Consider the following 14460-nt stretch of genomic DNA (forward strand, 5'->3'; position numbering starts at 1 on the left):
CTCAGAATTCTATGTGCATCTTTGTCTTCTCACAGAACTTCACACAGTAGCAGTATTTATCATATCTGGTTGTCTACCCTAATCAGCCTGTGAAGAACTAATGAGAAGATTTAAATTCCTGAGCACAAGAACAAGGTCCTGAGCACATCTCTACCTCTGACCACTACCCATCTCCCTTTGCTCACCGTACTCTAGTCACACTGATCATCTTTCAAATTCTAGGACACCTGAAGTTATTTCCCATCTCAGAGAATTGGCACATATTCTTTTCTCTCCATATAATGTTTCTACCCTCAATACCTACAATGCTAGCTTCTTTCCTTGCATTTATGCCTCTGCATATATGTCATCTCAAATTTTTCATAAGCACACTATTTAAGGAAAGTAGGTCCCACTCATCCTTTATTTCTATCTGGATCTCTTGTGTGTTTCCTTGATAGCATCCACCAATCATTTCTTTCTTCAGGAGGCATACTGTCCCTTTTATAAAGTTCTACAAGTGCAAGAACTGTTGTACTCCAAAAACCCAGCAAAGCGTAGATGTACTCATTAATCATTTGTAGAATATATAATCAAAAGTATATTTCAATTGTACAACTGATATTTACTGAGGTAGTTATAGTAAAATAAAATAGAAACAACAGTACATGTAGTCAGAAAACCTACAGTTTGAATTTTAGCTTTAGAACTTTATTCTCTGACAATGAAAAGAATCATTACCCTTCTCTTGGCCCAAGTCTCCTAAATTATAAACACAGATTTCCTTATCATTCCTAAGCTCACAGATATTGAAAGATAAAAGGATTTAAAACATACATTTTCTGACTTAATACTGTAAAACAATATTAAGCCAGAGTATATAAAGAGCAACTTTCAAAGTTCTTGGTAACTCAATACATATGTGGTTGAACTAAATAAGGCTGAAACCAAATGTTATATTGAATTCAGGCATGAGATGAGAAAAATCTGAGAGGGACATCAAACTAGAAAAAAAGAAAAATAAATAAGATATTAAAAAAGCATTACCAGAACACAGTGTTAGATTAAAGAAAATAAAGACTGGTGAATCAGTGTTGGGGAAGAAATCATTTCAGGCGTTAACACAGATCATATCAACTCCAGCCTCATCTGTAACTAAGGAAATCATACACATCTTTCAACCCAAACGCATTAGGCTTGCTATAACAAACTCAACTCAGCAGCACGCATCTATGTCTCTGATCTCATCTATGCTCTCAAAAGTACAAGGTTTCTTACTGTCTTTGCTCTCCTCTTATTCCTACCCATATCAAGATGAATGTTGCCTCATATATAATACAGCCCACTCTGAAGCATCAACACTCAGTCCCCTACTCCAAGTTTTATATGATGTTAACTTCAGCATTATAGCAAACCTTACTTTAGTAACTAGGCAAAGTTAGTAAGACCTTCATAAGGTCACAAATGCTCAAAGGCCTAACACATACTGACAATAAAAGCTTGTTTAAGAAAGTACTTATAACCCTTCTAAACTGCTTTCTAGTATCTTGCTTCAATACTGATTTAAGAGGTCTTCTAGTAGAATAACAGAAAATGTTTAGCTAGCTTAACATATACAAGAATATAAAGTTAGCTAAACTAAGTATTACATATTCGCAGGAAGGAACACGAATAAACTATTTCTCCAGACAGCCCCTAACCCTGTCATCACTGCCTTTGTCTTGTCCCTCCCTGGCGGTCCTTACAAGTCTGTGTATCACAGCTAGTGAGTGAGTGAGTGGTCAGGACACTCAGATGAGACGCTATCTCCTGAATCAGAAATACCTGAAATGGTACCCAAGCACCTATGTTCTTTAAAACACTGTGAACTGTTTGGTTAAGGTAAGAGGCATACAGCAAGGCACCTCAATTCTTGCAGTATACAAGTACCTACTAATTAGTACCGGCTCTGTTACCAAGTGAGTACTGGTAGCCAGTTATTTAGATAATCTCTACTTAAACTAAGTAAAAAAAGATTATATGAATAAATAGCTTAAAATGTGCCAACAAACAAAAGACTTAAAAGATATTTTATGTTAAAAAGTAAACTGATGATGGTTGGAAAACACTACAATTCTCCCAATCACTGTTGGTGACTATTTAATAGTATCTCAGTTAACAAACCTCTCTCTCTGTTGTCGCGACGGTCTCTCTCCCCGTGTCTTCTCTCAAATGAAGAATCTCTTGCTTGCTCTCTGTTGTCTCTCTCAGGGTATCTGTCTCTTTCAGGATAGCTGCTTCGCGTCTCCCAGCTGTCATGATAGTTGCTACTACTACCGTGACTATCAATCTGAGAACCTCTTGTGCCTCGACTTCCTAAACAAAGAATATTCACACAAATATTTAACACGTACACTTCATTCAACAAGTTGTAAGTCACAATCCTTCCTCCCCCAAAACATATAAAGATGTGTGAGTTGTTGTTGTTGGGTTCTTTTTGGTGAGTTTTTACATTTGAAAGTGTGATAACCATTGTTGAAAACGATATTATATGCTGGATTAGAATACTCAAAGTGTCTAATGACTGACTTGAGTAAGCTTAAGTCCTCGTTTTCCCTTCCTATAAAAGAAAGGACACATAATGAAATCATAAAGCAAACAGACTAATTTCAAATAAGCCAAAAACAATGAAACAAAAAATAAAAACTATTAATGCATATCTAAATTAAAGAAATACCATAAAAACATTTAAAATATGAATTATGGGTATATCACATTGACTACACTTTATAGTGAAAACATTCTAATATAGAACCAAGGTACTTTGTTGACAGTAATTGATACCTGAAAATTTTCATTAAAAAAATTGGGAAATGAATGTTCATAGTAGCTTTATTATAGCCCCAACCGTAAAGTACCCGAATGTCTTTCAATGGGTGAAAGGCTAAACAAACTGTGGTACATCCAGATCATAGAATATTATAAGTTACAAACTACTGATACATGCAATTACTTGGAAACTTAAGGAAATTCTGCTAGTGAAAAAGCCAATCTCAATAGGACACACACAGCAGGATTCAGTTTATGTAATACTTGTGAAATAATAATTACAAGATGATAGACATATTAGTGGTGGCCAGGGGTCAAGGACAGGGGAGGGGGTTTGAATATGCCAACAAAGGGATAACAAAGGGAGTCCCATTATGATACAGTTGAGGATCCTGATTGTGGTGATGGTAATGCAAGACTACAGAGTCACTATGGAAAATATTGAATAGTATGGAAGTTCATAAAAAAATTTCAGAACTACTATCTGATCCACCAGTTCCACTTCTGGGTACAGAGCCAGAGAAACTGAAATTAGGATCTGAAAGAGGTATCTGTACTCCCATATCTGTATTCCCAGGTTCACTGCAACATTATTCACAACAGCAAAGACAGAAACCACCTATATGCCCAATGACAGATGAATGGGGAAAAAATGTCGTATATACATAGAATACTTTGGCCACCTGATGTGAAGAGCCGACTCATTGGAAAAGACCTTGATGCTGGGAAAGACTGAAGGCAGGAGGAGAAGGGGATGACAGAGGAAAAGATGGCTGGATGGCACCACTGACTCAATGGACATGAGTTTGAGCAAACTCCAAGAGACGGTGAAACCTGGCGCGCTGCAGTTCACGGGGTCACAAAGAGTCAGATGTGACTCAGCGACTGAATAACAACAGATATATATATAATGGATTTCTCTTTGTTGTTTTTAGTCACAAAGTGGTGTCTGACTCTTTTGCAACTCCATGGAATAGAGCCTGCCAGGCTCCTCTGTCCATGGGATTTCCCAGGCAAGAATATGGAGTGGATTGCCATTTCCTTCTCCGAGTGATCTTCCCGACCCAGGGATGGAAACTGCGTTTTCTGCATTGGCAGGTGGATTCTTTACCCCTGAGTCACCTGGGAAGCCCTATAAAGGATTATTCACCCTTTAAAAAGAACACAGTCCTGCCATTTGCAACAACATGGAAGACATTTTGCTAAGTGAGATAAGTCAGACACAGAAGGACAAATGCTACATGATACCACTTACATGTGGAAACTAAAATAGTCACACTCATTGAATCAGAGAGTAGAATGGTTTTACCAAGGGGCTGGTGAGAGGGGGAACATGGAGGACTAGTCAAGGGGTACAAAATTTCAGTTGTACAAGATGAGTAAGTCACAGAGACCTACTGTACAGCATGGTGTCTACAGTCGATAATACTGTACTGGAAACTCAAAAATCTGGTAAGAGGACAGATCTTATATCAATAGCATTCTCATCACACACACACACAAATAACAATAGAGAGGAAACTTTCACATGTTAATGGCACAGATTGTAGTGGTGGTTTCAAGGGTATACACTTATCTCTAAGCTTATTAAGCTGTATATATTAACTGTGTATAGATTTCTGTATGTCAATCATACCTCAGTAAAGTGATTTTAAAAAAATTGCATAGAGCTACATACACATCTTACAGGTAACAGGTTTTGAGCACTGAAAGAATTATCGTATAATTCTAAATGCTTTAACTGGGATGTTTTAATAATCAAAATATCTATAAAGACTATTTTAATAATTAAAGACTAGAGAAAGAAATTTTAAAAAGACTACAAATGAGCTACATATAACATCAAGGAATGAAAAGGTAAATGTCAGATAGATGCTAAGAGAAAATTGGTTAAAAAAAAAAAGTCACGTCTGAGGATACAACTCAGAAAATGAAAGAGAGAAACAGAGATGGAAAACCTGAAAGTTAAGAATCAAGGAGAACACAATGGGAAGACCGAACACATGTCTGAAAGTGAAAGTAAAGTCGCTCAGTTGTGTCTGACTCTTTGCGACCCCATGTCCATGAGATTCTCCAGGCAAGAATACTGGAGTGGGTTGCCATTTCCTTTTCCAGAGGATCTTCCTGACATAGGGATCAAACCCAGGTCTCCCACACTGCAGGCAGACTCTTTACTGTCTGAGCCACAAGGGGCTCAAACATATATCTAACTATATGCTAAGACAGAAAGACTGAAAGGATAGAATAAGCTATATCATACAAATATTAACCAAAAGAAATCTGTGAGTGGGATAATCTTTTTTAGACAAAAAGATAACATTTAGGATGAACAGGATCATTCTGTAACAATAAAAGGAATAATTTGCCTTACATGTACCTATGAGCAAAGTCTCAAAATATTCAAAGCAAAAATTATCAAATCATACAAAAATCAACAAATTAAAAATAATAATGGAAGATTCGGCTCACATCTCTGTAATGATAGAAAAAGCAGACTAGAAAGAAAATGAAATGCAGATTGAAAGCATGATTAACAAACCTAACTTCAGAGACACACTTTACATACTTTGCAACCATTAAAAGCACATGCAGAATACATGAAAACTGACTGACAAGCCACAAAATAAGTCCTAACAACAACAAAAAAAAAGCCAAAAAACTGAGTTCAAACAGTCTCCTCCAATAACAATTAAAACTGAGGGTAGGGGATTTATTTTAAAAAGCATGACTGGAAATTTAAAATCCTATTTCTACACAACTCATGAGTCAAAGAAAAAAACCATACCAAACTTCAGGAAGTGTTTAGAACATATAAATATAATCAGACTGTCAAAGAACAGATAAATGCTCATTTATACATAAACTGTTCTCTTTTAGAAAAGAGAAAAAACAGAAGCAACACCTTCCAACACATTTTGATCTCCAAACCAAACAAAGACAATATTAAAAAATAAAACCTATGCAATGGTATGCTGGCTCCAAAGAGCCACCAGGGTGCTTCTCTTCTCATCTTCACACTGAGTGGCCTTGTTAGCAGCTCAAAATCTGCTATGGTAGGAGTAATTTATACTATGGAAACTGGCATTAGCTACAAGCCAGGGCTTTCTTTCTGAAGAGTAAGTTGCTAAATATTTACACTCATACACTGATTATATGCCAACCTCAATTATAAAAAAAGATTTTATTTCAAAATTAAATTTTAACAAACCTATTTTTGAACTTTTAAAAGAAATGAAATGTAAATTTATTTTAGAATTTCAAGAATAGTTCTGAAAGTCAAAGTGTTAGTCGCTCAATTGTGTCCGACTCGTTGCAATCCCATGGACTGCAGTCCACCAGGCTCCTCCGTCCATGGGATTCTCCAGGCAAGAATACTGGAGTGGGTTGCCACTTCCTACTCCAGGGGATCTTCCCGACCCAGGGATTAAACCCTCATCTCCTGCATTAGTGGGTTGATTCTTTACCACTGAGCCACCAAAGAAGCCCTGCTGCTGTAGCTTCAAGCTATTAGCTCTTCTTTGAACCTCAGTTAAAGGTGGTCTCCTGCATTGCAGGTGGTTTCTCTACCATCTGAGCCACCAGGAAAACCTATTTAGAGGAATAGTTGTAAATTAAAAAAAAAAAAATTAACATAAGTAACAAGGTAAAAGAGAATGACTATACGATCTTCTCAAGATACAAAAAAACAGGCATGACAGAAGCTGCCAGCTAAGTTAGGAAAACAGGCGATTCCCTTTGCTGGTAGCTTAGCTGTAAGAAACCTCCTGACAACACAGGAGCCGCAGGAGACACGGGTTCCATCCCTGGGTCGGGAAGATCCCCTGGAGGAAGGCATGGCAACCCACTCCAGGATTCTTGCCTGGAGAATTCCATGGACAGAGGAATCTGGCTGGCTATAACCCCTGAGACTGCAAGGAGTCGGACACAACTGAAGCGACTTGGCACACACACACGAACCCTTAACACAATAAAAAGCATCTGCAAGTGGAAAAGAACTCCCCTGCCAAGGGAGAAGACTAGGGTTTTATTTATTTCTGGGTTGGGAAGATTCCCTGGATAAGGAAATGGCAACCCACTTCAGTATCCTTACCTGGGAAAAGGAAACCCCACTAACAGAGGAGCCTGGCGGGCTACAGTCCACGGAATTGCAAAGAATTGGACATAACTTAGCAATTAAACAAACAACAAAAATCTACAAACACCATGCTTAATGGTGAAATGTCAGCAATAATTCCTTAAAATACGAAACAAAGCAAAGAAGCCCATTATACCACTTGTAGTCAACAGTGCGTTGAAACAGCTGCTCAGCAGGTTACTGACAACGAATAAATATTACTCAGAAAGAAGAGCCAAATATGTCAATTCCCAGATGTAAATGTATGAGAATCTAATTATATCTACCAAGAAAATACAGCAACATCATAATGTAAGATGAATATAAAAAATTTAATTAACATTCCATACACCAGCAATAAGCATCAGAAAATGTTTTAAAATATATCATTTGGTGTGCCTGTATGCATTTACTTAAGCACTATTAAAAACCAAAAAAAAAAAAGTCACTTCAGTGATGTTCAACTCTTTGCGATCCTACGGACCACAGCCCGCCAGGCTCCTCTGTCCATGAGACTCTACGGACAGGAATACTGGAGTGGTTTGCCGTGCCCTTCTCCAGGGGATCTTCTCAACCCAGGGATCGAACCCGTGTCTCTCCAGTTTCCTAAAATGGAGGTGAGTTCTTTACCACTAATGCCTCCTGGGAAGCTCAAACATAAAGGATTCAATAACTTACGGCATACCCTACGATATACACTATGCACCAAAAGGAGGATGTGGCTGTTTACCAAGCTGACTGATATGTAACTATCTCTAAGATATTTTAAAGAGAAAACAGCAGTGTACAGAATATATAGTTGTTTTTTTTTAATAAAAAATTCTTAAAAATTATATTTGTAAAACCAGAAGAGAAAGTGAATAAACATACATATTTGCTTGTATAGCATGTTCTTCAGCTGGATACATACAAAACTGGCTAGGACCAGGTCAGGAACAGAGGGGAGGCTTTCACTATATATCTTTTCATAGCTCTGAAATTCTGCACCATGTGAACACATTATTAAAAAGAGAATCTTTTGGAAAAGGAAATGGCACCCCACTCCAGTACTCTTGCCTGGAAAATCCCATGGATGGAGGAGCCTGGTAGGTTACAGTCCATGGGGTCACAAAGAGCCAGAAATGACTGAGCGACTTCACTTTCACTTTTGACCAAAATAACTACATCCCTATAGAAGACAGAGACAAGAGGCATCAAAGTGTTTGAGTTTCTCCTGCCCTGTACCTTCCTTTTCTGAAGCCAAAGCTATATCCAATAGAAAGAACGTATGGAATTTGAGAATTAATGGAATCTTGGTTTATTTCTCCTTCTGTTTACTCTATAATGCCCTGAGTAATACCTTATTTGGGGCTTCCCTTGAGGCTCAGATAGTAAAGAATCTACCTGCAATGTGGGAGATGCGGGTTCAATCCCTGGGTTGGGAAGACCCCTGGAGAAGGAATGGCAACCCGATCCAGTATTCTTGCCTGGAGAATTCCAGGGACAGAAGAGCCTGGTGGGCTACAGTCCATGGGGTCACACATAGTCAGACACAACTAAGAGACTAACACACACACACACACCAAGTAGTTTAAAAGTCAAGTGGGAGACTTGATTCGTTATTGTTATACTGGCTGGGGCTAAAATTAAGGTGATCTTGTTACAGTTAACATATAAGTTGAAGCCACAAGACTCATTACCCGGGTCACAGAAAATTATCATAATGCCTTATATATCATTTGTAAATTCTAAGGCAAAATGTTGTTAAGGACTTCAAACTTGTCACTGATTTGGCATCAATCAGGTATTAACTTTTTGTAAATTTCTAAATAAAAGCAGATCTACCCTGTGGGGCCTCCAGAACAGAAACCCAGAAGCATCTGCTTGGTATCCACGTGCTGATACACATGTGATTTTAAATAGAGTTCTTTAAAAAAAGAAAATGTTGAGGCTGCTGCTAATGAAAATATATACCCTGGTGCTAAAATTCCACCTATAATCTATTTTTTTGTTTTTATTTCACTAGAGTTTGGGTTAGGATAATTTTGACATAAATGAAAGTCTATTGTTTAAACAGTCAGAATTTATAATACTCTGCTGTTTCTAGCTAATACCCTATAATTACCATTCAGTGTGAGTTTTTTGGTATATATGTATCAATGCATAACAAAATTTTAAATTTTATAAAGCCAAATAAAATACATGTTTTAAAAAAAAGAGAATTTTTTTTAAAAATACCATTTACAATGGCAACAAAAATAGAAGTTACCCAGGAATAAAACATGCACAGGACCTTAATAGAAAAAGTTATTAATCAATAAATTTAATGTATTTGAAGTAAAAACCCAACAGTTTTTTCATGAAGCTTTTAAAAAATTCATTTTTAAAAGACAGCCTTCAGAATGGGAGAAAATAATAGCAAACGAAGCAACTGACAAAGAATTAATCTCAAAAATACACAAGCAACTCCTGCAACTCAATTCCAGAAAAATAAATGACCCAATCAAAAAATGGGCCAAAGAACTAAACAGACATTTCTCCAAAGAAGACATACAGACGGCTAACAAAACACATGAAAAGATGCTCCACATCACTCATTATCAGAGAAATGCAAATCAAAACCACTATGATGTACCATTTCACGCCAGTCAGAATGGCTGCTATCCAAAAGTCTACAAACAATAAATGCTGGAGAGGGTGTGGAGAAAAGGGAACCCTCTTACACTGGTGGTGGGAATGTAAACTAGTATAGCCTCTATGGAGAACAGTGTAGAGAGTCCTTAAAAAACTGGAAATAGAACTGCCATATGACCCAGCAATCCCACTGCTGGGCATACCCACCGAGGAAACCAGAATTGAAAGAGACACGTGTACCCCAATGTTCATCACAGCTCTGTTTATAATAGCCAGGACATGGAAGCAACCTAGATGTCCATCAGCAGACGAATGGATAAGAAAGCTGTGGTACATATACACAATGCAGTATTACTCAGCCATTAAAAAGAATACATTTGAATCAGTTCTAATGAGGTGGATGAAACTGGAGCCTATTATACAGACTGAAGTAAGCCAGAAAGGAAAACACCAGTACAGTATATTAACACATATATATGGAATTTAGAAAGATGGTAACAATAACCCTGTATGTGAGACAGCAAAAGAGACACAGATGCATAGAACAGTCTTTTGGACTCTGTGGGAGAGGGCGAGGGTGGGATGATTTGGGAGAATGGCATTGAAACATGTGTATTATCATATGTGAAACGGATCACCAGTCCAGGTTCTATGCATGAAACAGGGTGCTCAGGGCTGGTGCACTGGGATGACCCCGAGGGACGGGATGGGGAGGGAGGTGGGAGGGAGGTTCAGGATAGGGAACACGTGTACACCCGTGGCAGATTCATGTCAATGTATGGCAAAACCACTACAATACTGTAAAGTAATTAGACTCCAATTAAAATAAATTTATATAAAAAAATATATATGAAAAAGCAAAGGGTTAAGAAAAGCCAAGACAACTATGAAGGAGAAGGTGGCGGGCCTTCATCTTACTGTGAAACTATAATAAACCAACAGGCCTATAGAAAGAGTAAGAATGGTCAGAACTCTGCAGCAGTGTTCTGGGGAGGGGAGCAAAGTGGGTGGAGGAAGAGAGATGTCAAAGCTGACCCAGTCCAGGCAGTGTGGAGATAGTCAAATTCACTTAGGTAGGTGGTTATTGATGATAATGATGATGCCAAATCCTTTTTAGAGGAAGGTAAGAAAAAATGGCTCAAGATTCTGACATGGGATGTTTTAAGGTGGCTTTGAAGCAAGCACAAGTACTGAAGAGCACGAGTCAGTCATTTCTGACACCACCAACTTTTAAAGTCTATCGTTTTAAATCCCATTTTAATGATCATTTGATCATATATTTACCTATTTATTAGAAATTACTTTTTTGATTTTTTTTTTTTCCTGATAGCAATTTTCTTAGTGTTCCACATTAACCAAGATGGTAGCCATGACTGGACATAATTCAATTGGGGGAGGTTGGGGGAGGGGTCCCTAAGTCAGGCCCCATTTATCTTCTGCAATTTTAGCTAATAATTCCTACTCAGAATTTATAGAGAAGATGAGAAATGCAATTAATTGAAAATTACTTTGACAAAGTGATAATGAATGTCAGAAATAAACAAATCTTAGGAGATTTCATCATTTCTGTATGAACATACAAGATACAGTTCACGGACAAGTCAAACACCTTACCCTTTTCAGGCATCTCTGGAGCTCTTCCTCTACTTCTGCCCATCCGGTCATTCCTAATCTCACTTCGAGACTCATTTCTGGAGTCATTCCTTATTTCAGTGCGAGAACTTTCTTCTCTCAGATGGTTTCTGCCATAACTTCGGGATTCTTCCTGATACGCGTCCTCCTTTCGATGAGCATCTCGACTTTCACGGTCCCTGTAGTCATGGGCATCACGAGTAGACCGAGAATCCCTGGGGTCACGGCTCTCTTTGTTATCTCTGCTGTAATCTCTCATCTCTCTGGAGTCCCGAACATCTCTAGAGTCTCTTAGTTCCCTTCGGTCTCTAGTATCTCTGGCATCTCTCCGATCCCGCCCATCTCGAGGTTCTCGGTCATCCCTGTGGTCTCGAGAAGAGCTCTGATCCTGTTCATACTCTCGTTCTTCTCTTGTGTCCTTTTCTCTGTCCCTTTTACCTCTAGTCTCTGTAAACATAATTTTGGAAATACACTGTAATTCCTTTCACAAAATTGTAGGAAACTAGACAATGTATTCAATACACAGCTTTAAAATTTTTATTACAATGGTAATTCATGTTCTTTACAAAAACTAAAAGGAGAAAACATGGGCAAACAAGAAAATTAAACCTATCTGTAAGCTAAAATTCCAAAGGTAATTTTATTAACACCTGGATTATTTGTCTTGATTGAACAAACTTTGAACATGATATTCTGGTATCAACATACCCATACATAAGATCTGAAATAAGTAAGCTGATCTCCTACCAATCCTATCAATGATGGCTTACTTTTAGAAATCACTTTTAGATTCAAAGCAACTTTAACTCATCTCTACTAAGTATTAGGCCAGACTAGTTCACACATGACCTCCAATGTACTTAAGCACTTGAGAGAAACCTATAGTTAGTAAGCTGGCTGGCAAAGAGATACTGCTATTCACCCTTTCTCTCTCTCTCTCTCTTTCCTTTTTTGTTTTTAAGCTATTTAATGGACTCACACTCCCATCTCTAAAGCTTTTTCTACTTAAAGCACTTTCTAACATTTCATGGGAAAACTTGAAAAAACAACTTCAGTTTTAAAAAAGCTGGAATGAACCTCAATAGTTATTTAATTCAAACTCATCACTGTATACATGAAGAACAGAGGTCAAGAGCTTAAGTGGTTTAGTCAGCCCCATACATTGTGGGAATTTGCCAAGATTAGAAACTATTCTTTAGAGATGTCTAGAGAAACATAAATTGATGACAGCATAAATTGAAAAGAACTGAAAGCATTAACGAGAGACCCTCAAAGAACAACCCCTGTACTTTTTTTTTTTTTATCAGATTCCTTTGTAAATTACTTAACCACAAGATCTGATGCTATTTTAGCAATTTTATAGTAGCCTAGGACCTATGGCTAGGTCCCTAGACTTTCCCTGTCTGATATCCACAAGATCCTCATCAATAACTTATCTCCTCTGCCTACATCCATAAACGCCATCTAAGGATAGAAGCATTAGGCAAGAATCTGACAAGGTCTCAATTTTTTTTGACTACATCTATGACTTCAAGTCCTCCTCCAATCCCAAGTGTGCCTAGATATTTGATCACTTAGCACTAGGTTCTTCTCTTATGATGCCCCCAGCTGTCTTTACCAAAGACACCCAGTCACTGTATTTGCTCCTTACCTTCCTCCCCATCCTTTCACTAAAATTATTCTTATTTCAAAAAATGACTTTCGGAAGATTAAAGAAACATCCTCCTTACAAAGAATCAAAAAGTGTATGATTTATTATTAAAAGGATTCATATACCATAAAACTTCCTTACCACAAAAAAAAGCATTCTTGTAAGAATCAACTGCATAATAAATTTCCCCTTTATTAAGGAAACTGTGTTTAATAAATAGTATTTTGAAATAATGAAGAGTTTTCATTCAATAAGTAGTCACTAAAAATATGACATATTCCCAGTCAACCCTAGTTGTTGATAGGTGTAAGAGCATTTTCCCCACTTACCAATGTTTTATATATACTGCTGTGCTGATCTGGTTCCAAAATCATGTATACAAGCAATAATTCTCTAAAATACATGCCCTGTCTAGTCCCTATCTATGCATCCATCATTTCTAGGAAAAAAAAAATTATTTCTTGCACTGTTGACTGGAGAGTAAGTTCAACATGTTTCATAGGAGATGCTATGTGATACAGAGACTTTAAAAGTGCACATTAAATAGAAGTGCTGTTGCAAGTAAGCATGTATTTCCTGAGCATTCTTTATGTTAAAAAAACTAACTTAGAAGATTTTAGGAAAAAGGCTTGCTAAGTTAAATAAACAACAAGAAGCTTAGACAAGAATTACAGAAAGAAATGAGAGTGATTCAACTGTACTGCTTCAATTGTACTACTTCAATCTCAGCTTGAAGACAGAATAGCAAATTCAAAGTTAATGTAATGCTCAGGAATCTAAAAACTGTCTTGCTTACTTCTTTGTTGAGTTAGACCTGGAAAATTGATCACTTGGTTCCCATGGACCTGCTGAACATTACCCCAGCCCACACCTCTTTGTTAAGACATCTCTGATATGTTCCAACTCTGCTCCCTGTTTGTTGCTTTTCTTTTAACCTCTTCTGTTGTTTTTAAAGAATTAACTAAGCAATTAGACTGACACTCTTAAGAACCATATAGTCCCAAATTTCTAGAACTTTAGAATACTCAAGTAAAACAATGTACCAAAAGAAAGCAACAACTTAATATACATATAAATGCCCAATTACATATATCTATAGCTTACATTTCCATGTCCTTAAGCACCTATTGCCCTAAAGAGCTCTGATCCACGTGTTACAGAAAATGTAGTATATAACACAGTTCTCTTCTATCCCTTATTCTAACAATAAATCTGATTGTCCGATTTTTTAATAAAGAAAATATCCACTTACATAAAAGAACTCTAAAAAACCCACAACACTGCCGAATATTTACCTTCCCTCCTTTCATGACGCCGATCGTGAGACTGTGAAGCTCGCTCATGATCGTGCCTCCCCTTCTCTCTCACTGGAGAGCGATGTCTTGGAGGGCTTTGCTTTCTCTGAGGAGAAGCCAGAGAATGTGAAGGATAGGGAGAAGCAGAGCGGCGTAAAGGTGGAGTTATTGTCCTCTGATAAGATGGTGAAGGAGTTCTTTTTCGGCGAGGAGAAGGAGAATGTCTTTGAATCGACGATCCTGACTGTGAGGAAGATGAGTGATGTCTAGAAGATATTGGAGAATGATGTTGTCCTGCTGGGGAAGTGGATCTGTAAAGAGAAACAACAATAAAAAACTGGGTTCAAGAGCCTTCACTTTCCACCAAA

At 37.6% G+C, this 14460-nt stretch overlaps 1 protein-coding gene across 12 annotated transcripts in view; it reads right to left on the reverse strand.

Moving 5' to 3' along the window:
* The window catches only part of ZC3H13 (zinc finger CCCH-type containing 13), a 103386-nt gene that overhangs the window by 23837 nt on the left and 65089 nt on the right, over positions 1-14460 (reverse strand). For all 12 annotated transcript variants that reach the window (XM_055542055.1, XM_055542045.1, XM_055542052.1 and 9 more), the window contains 3 exons: positions 14093-14403; positions 11129-11593; positions 2143-2334 (listed from right to left, as the gene is read on the reverse strand). In XM_055542055.1, coding sequence (XP_055398030.1) covers positions 2143-2334; positions 11129-11593; positions 14093-14403 — 968 coding nt within the window. The remainder of the gene's footprint in view (positions 1-2142; positions 2335-11128; positions 11594-14092; positions 14404-14460) is intronic.

Source organism: Bubalus kerabau, chromosome 12 (genome assembly GCF_029407905.1).
Source record: "Bubalus kerabau isolate K-KA32 ecotype Philippines breed swamp buffalo chromosome 12, PCC_UOA_SB_1v2, whole genome shotgun sequence".
NCBI classification, from domain to species: Eukaryota; Metazoa; Chordata; class Mammalia; order Artiodactyla; family Bovidae; genus Bubalus; species Bubalus kerabau.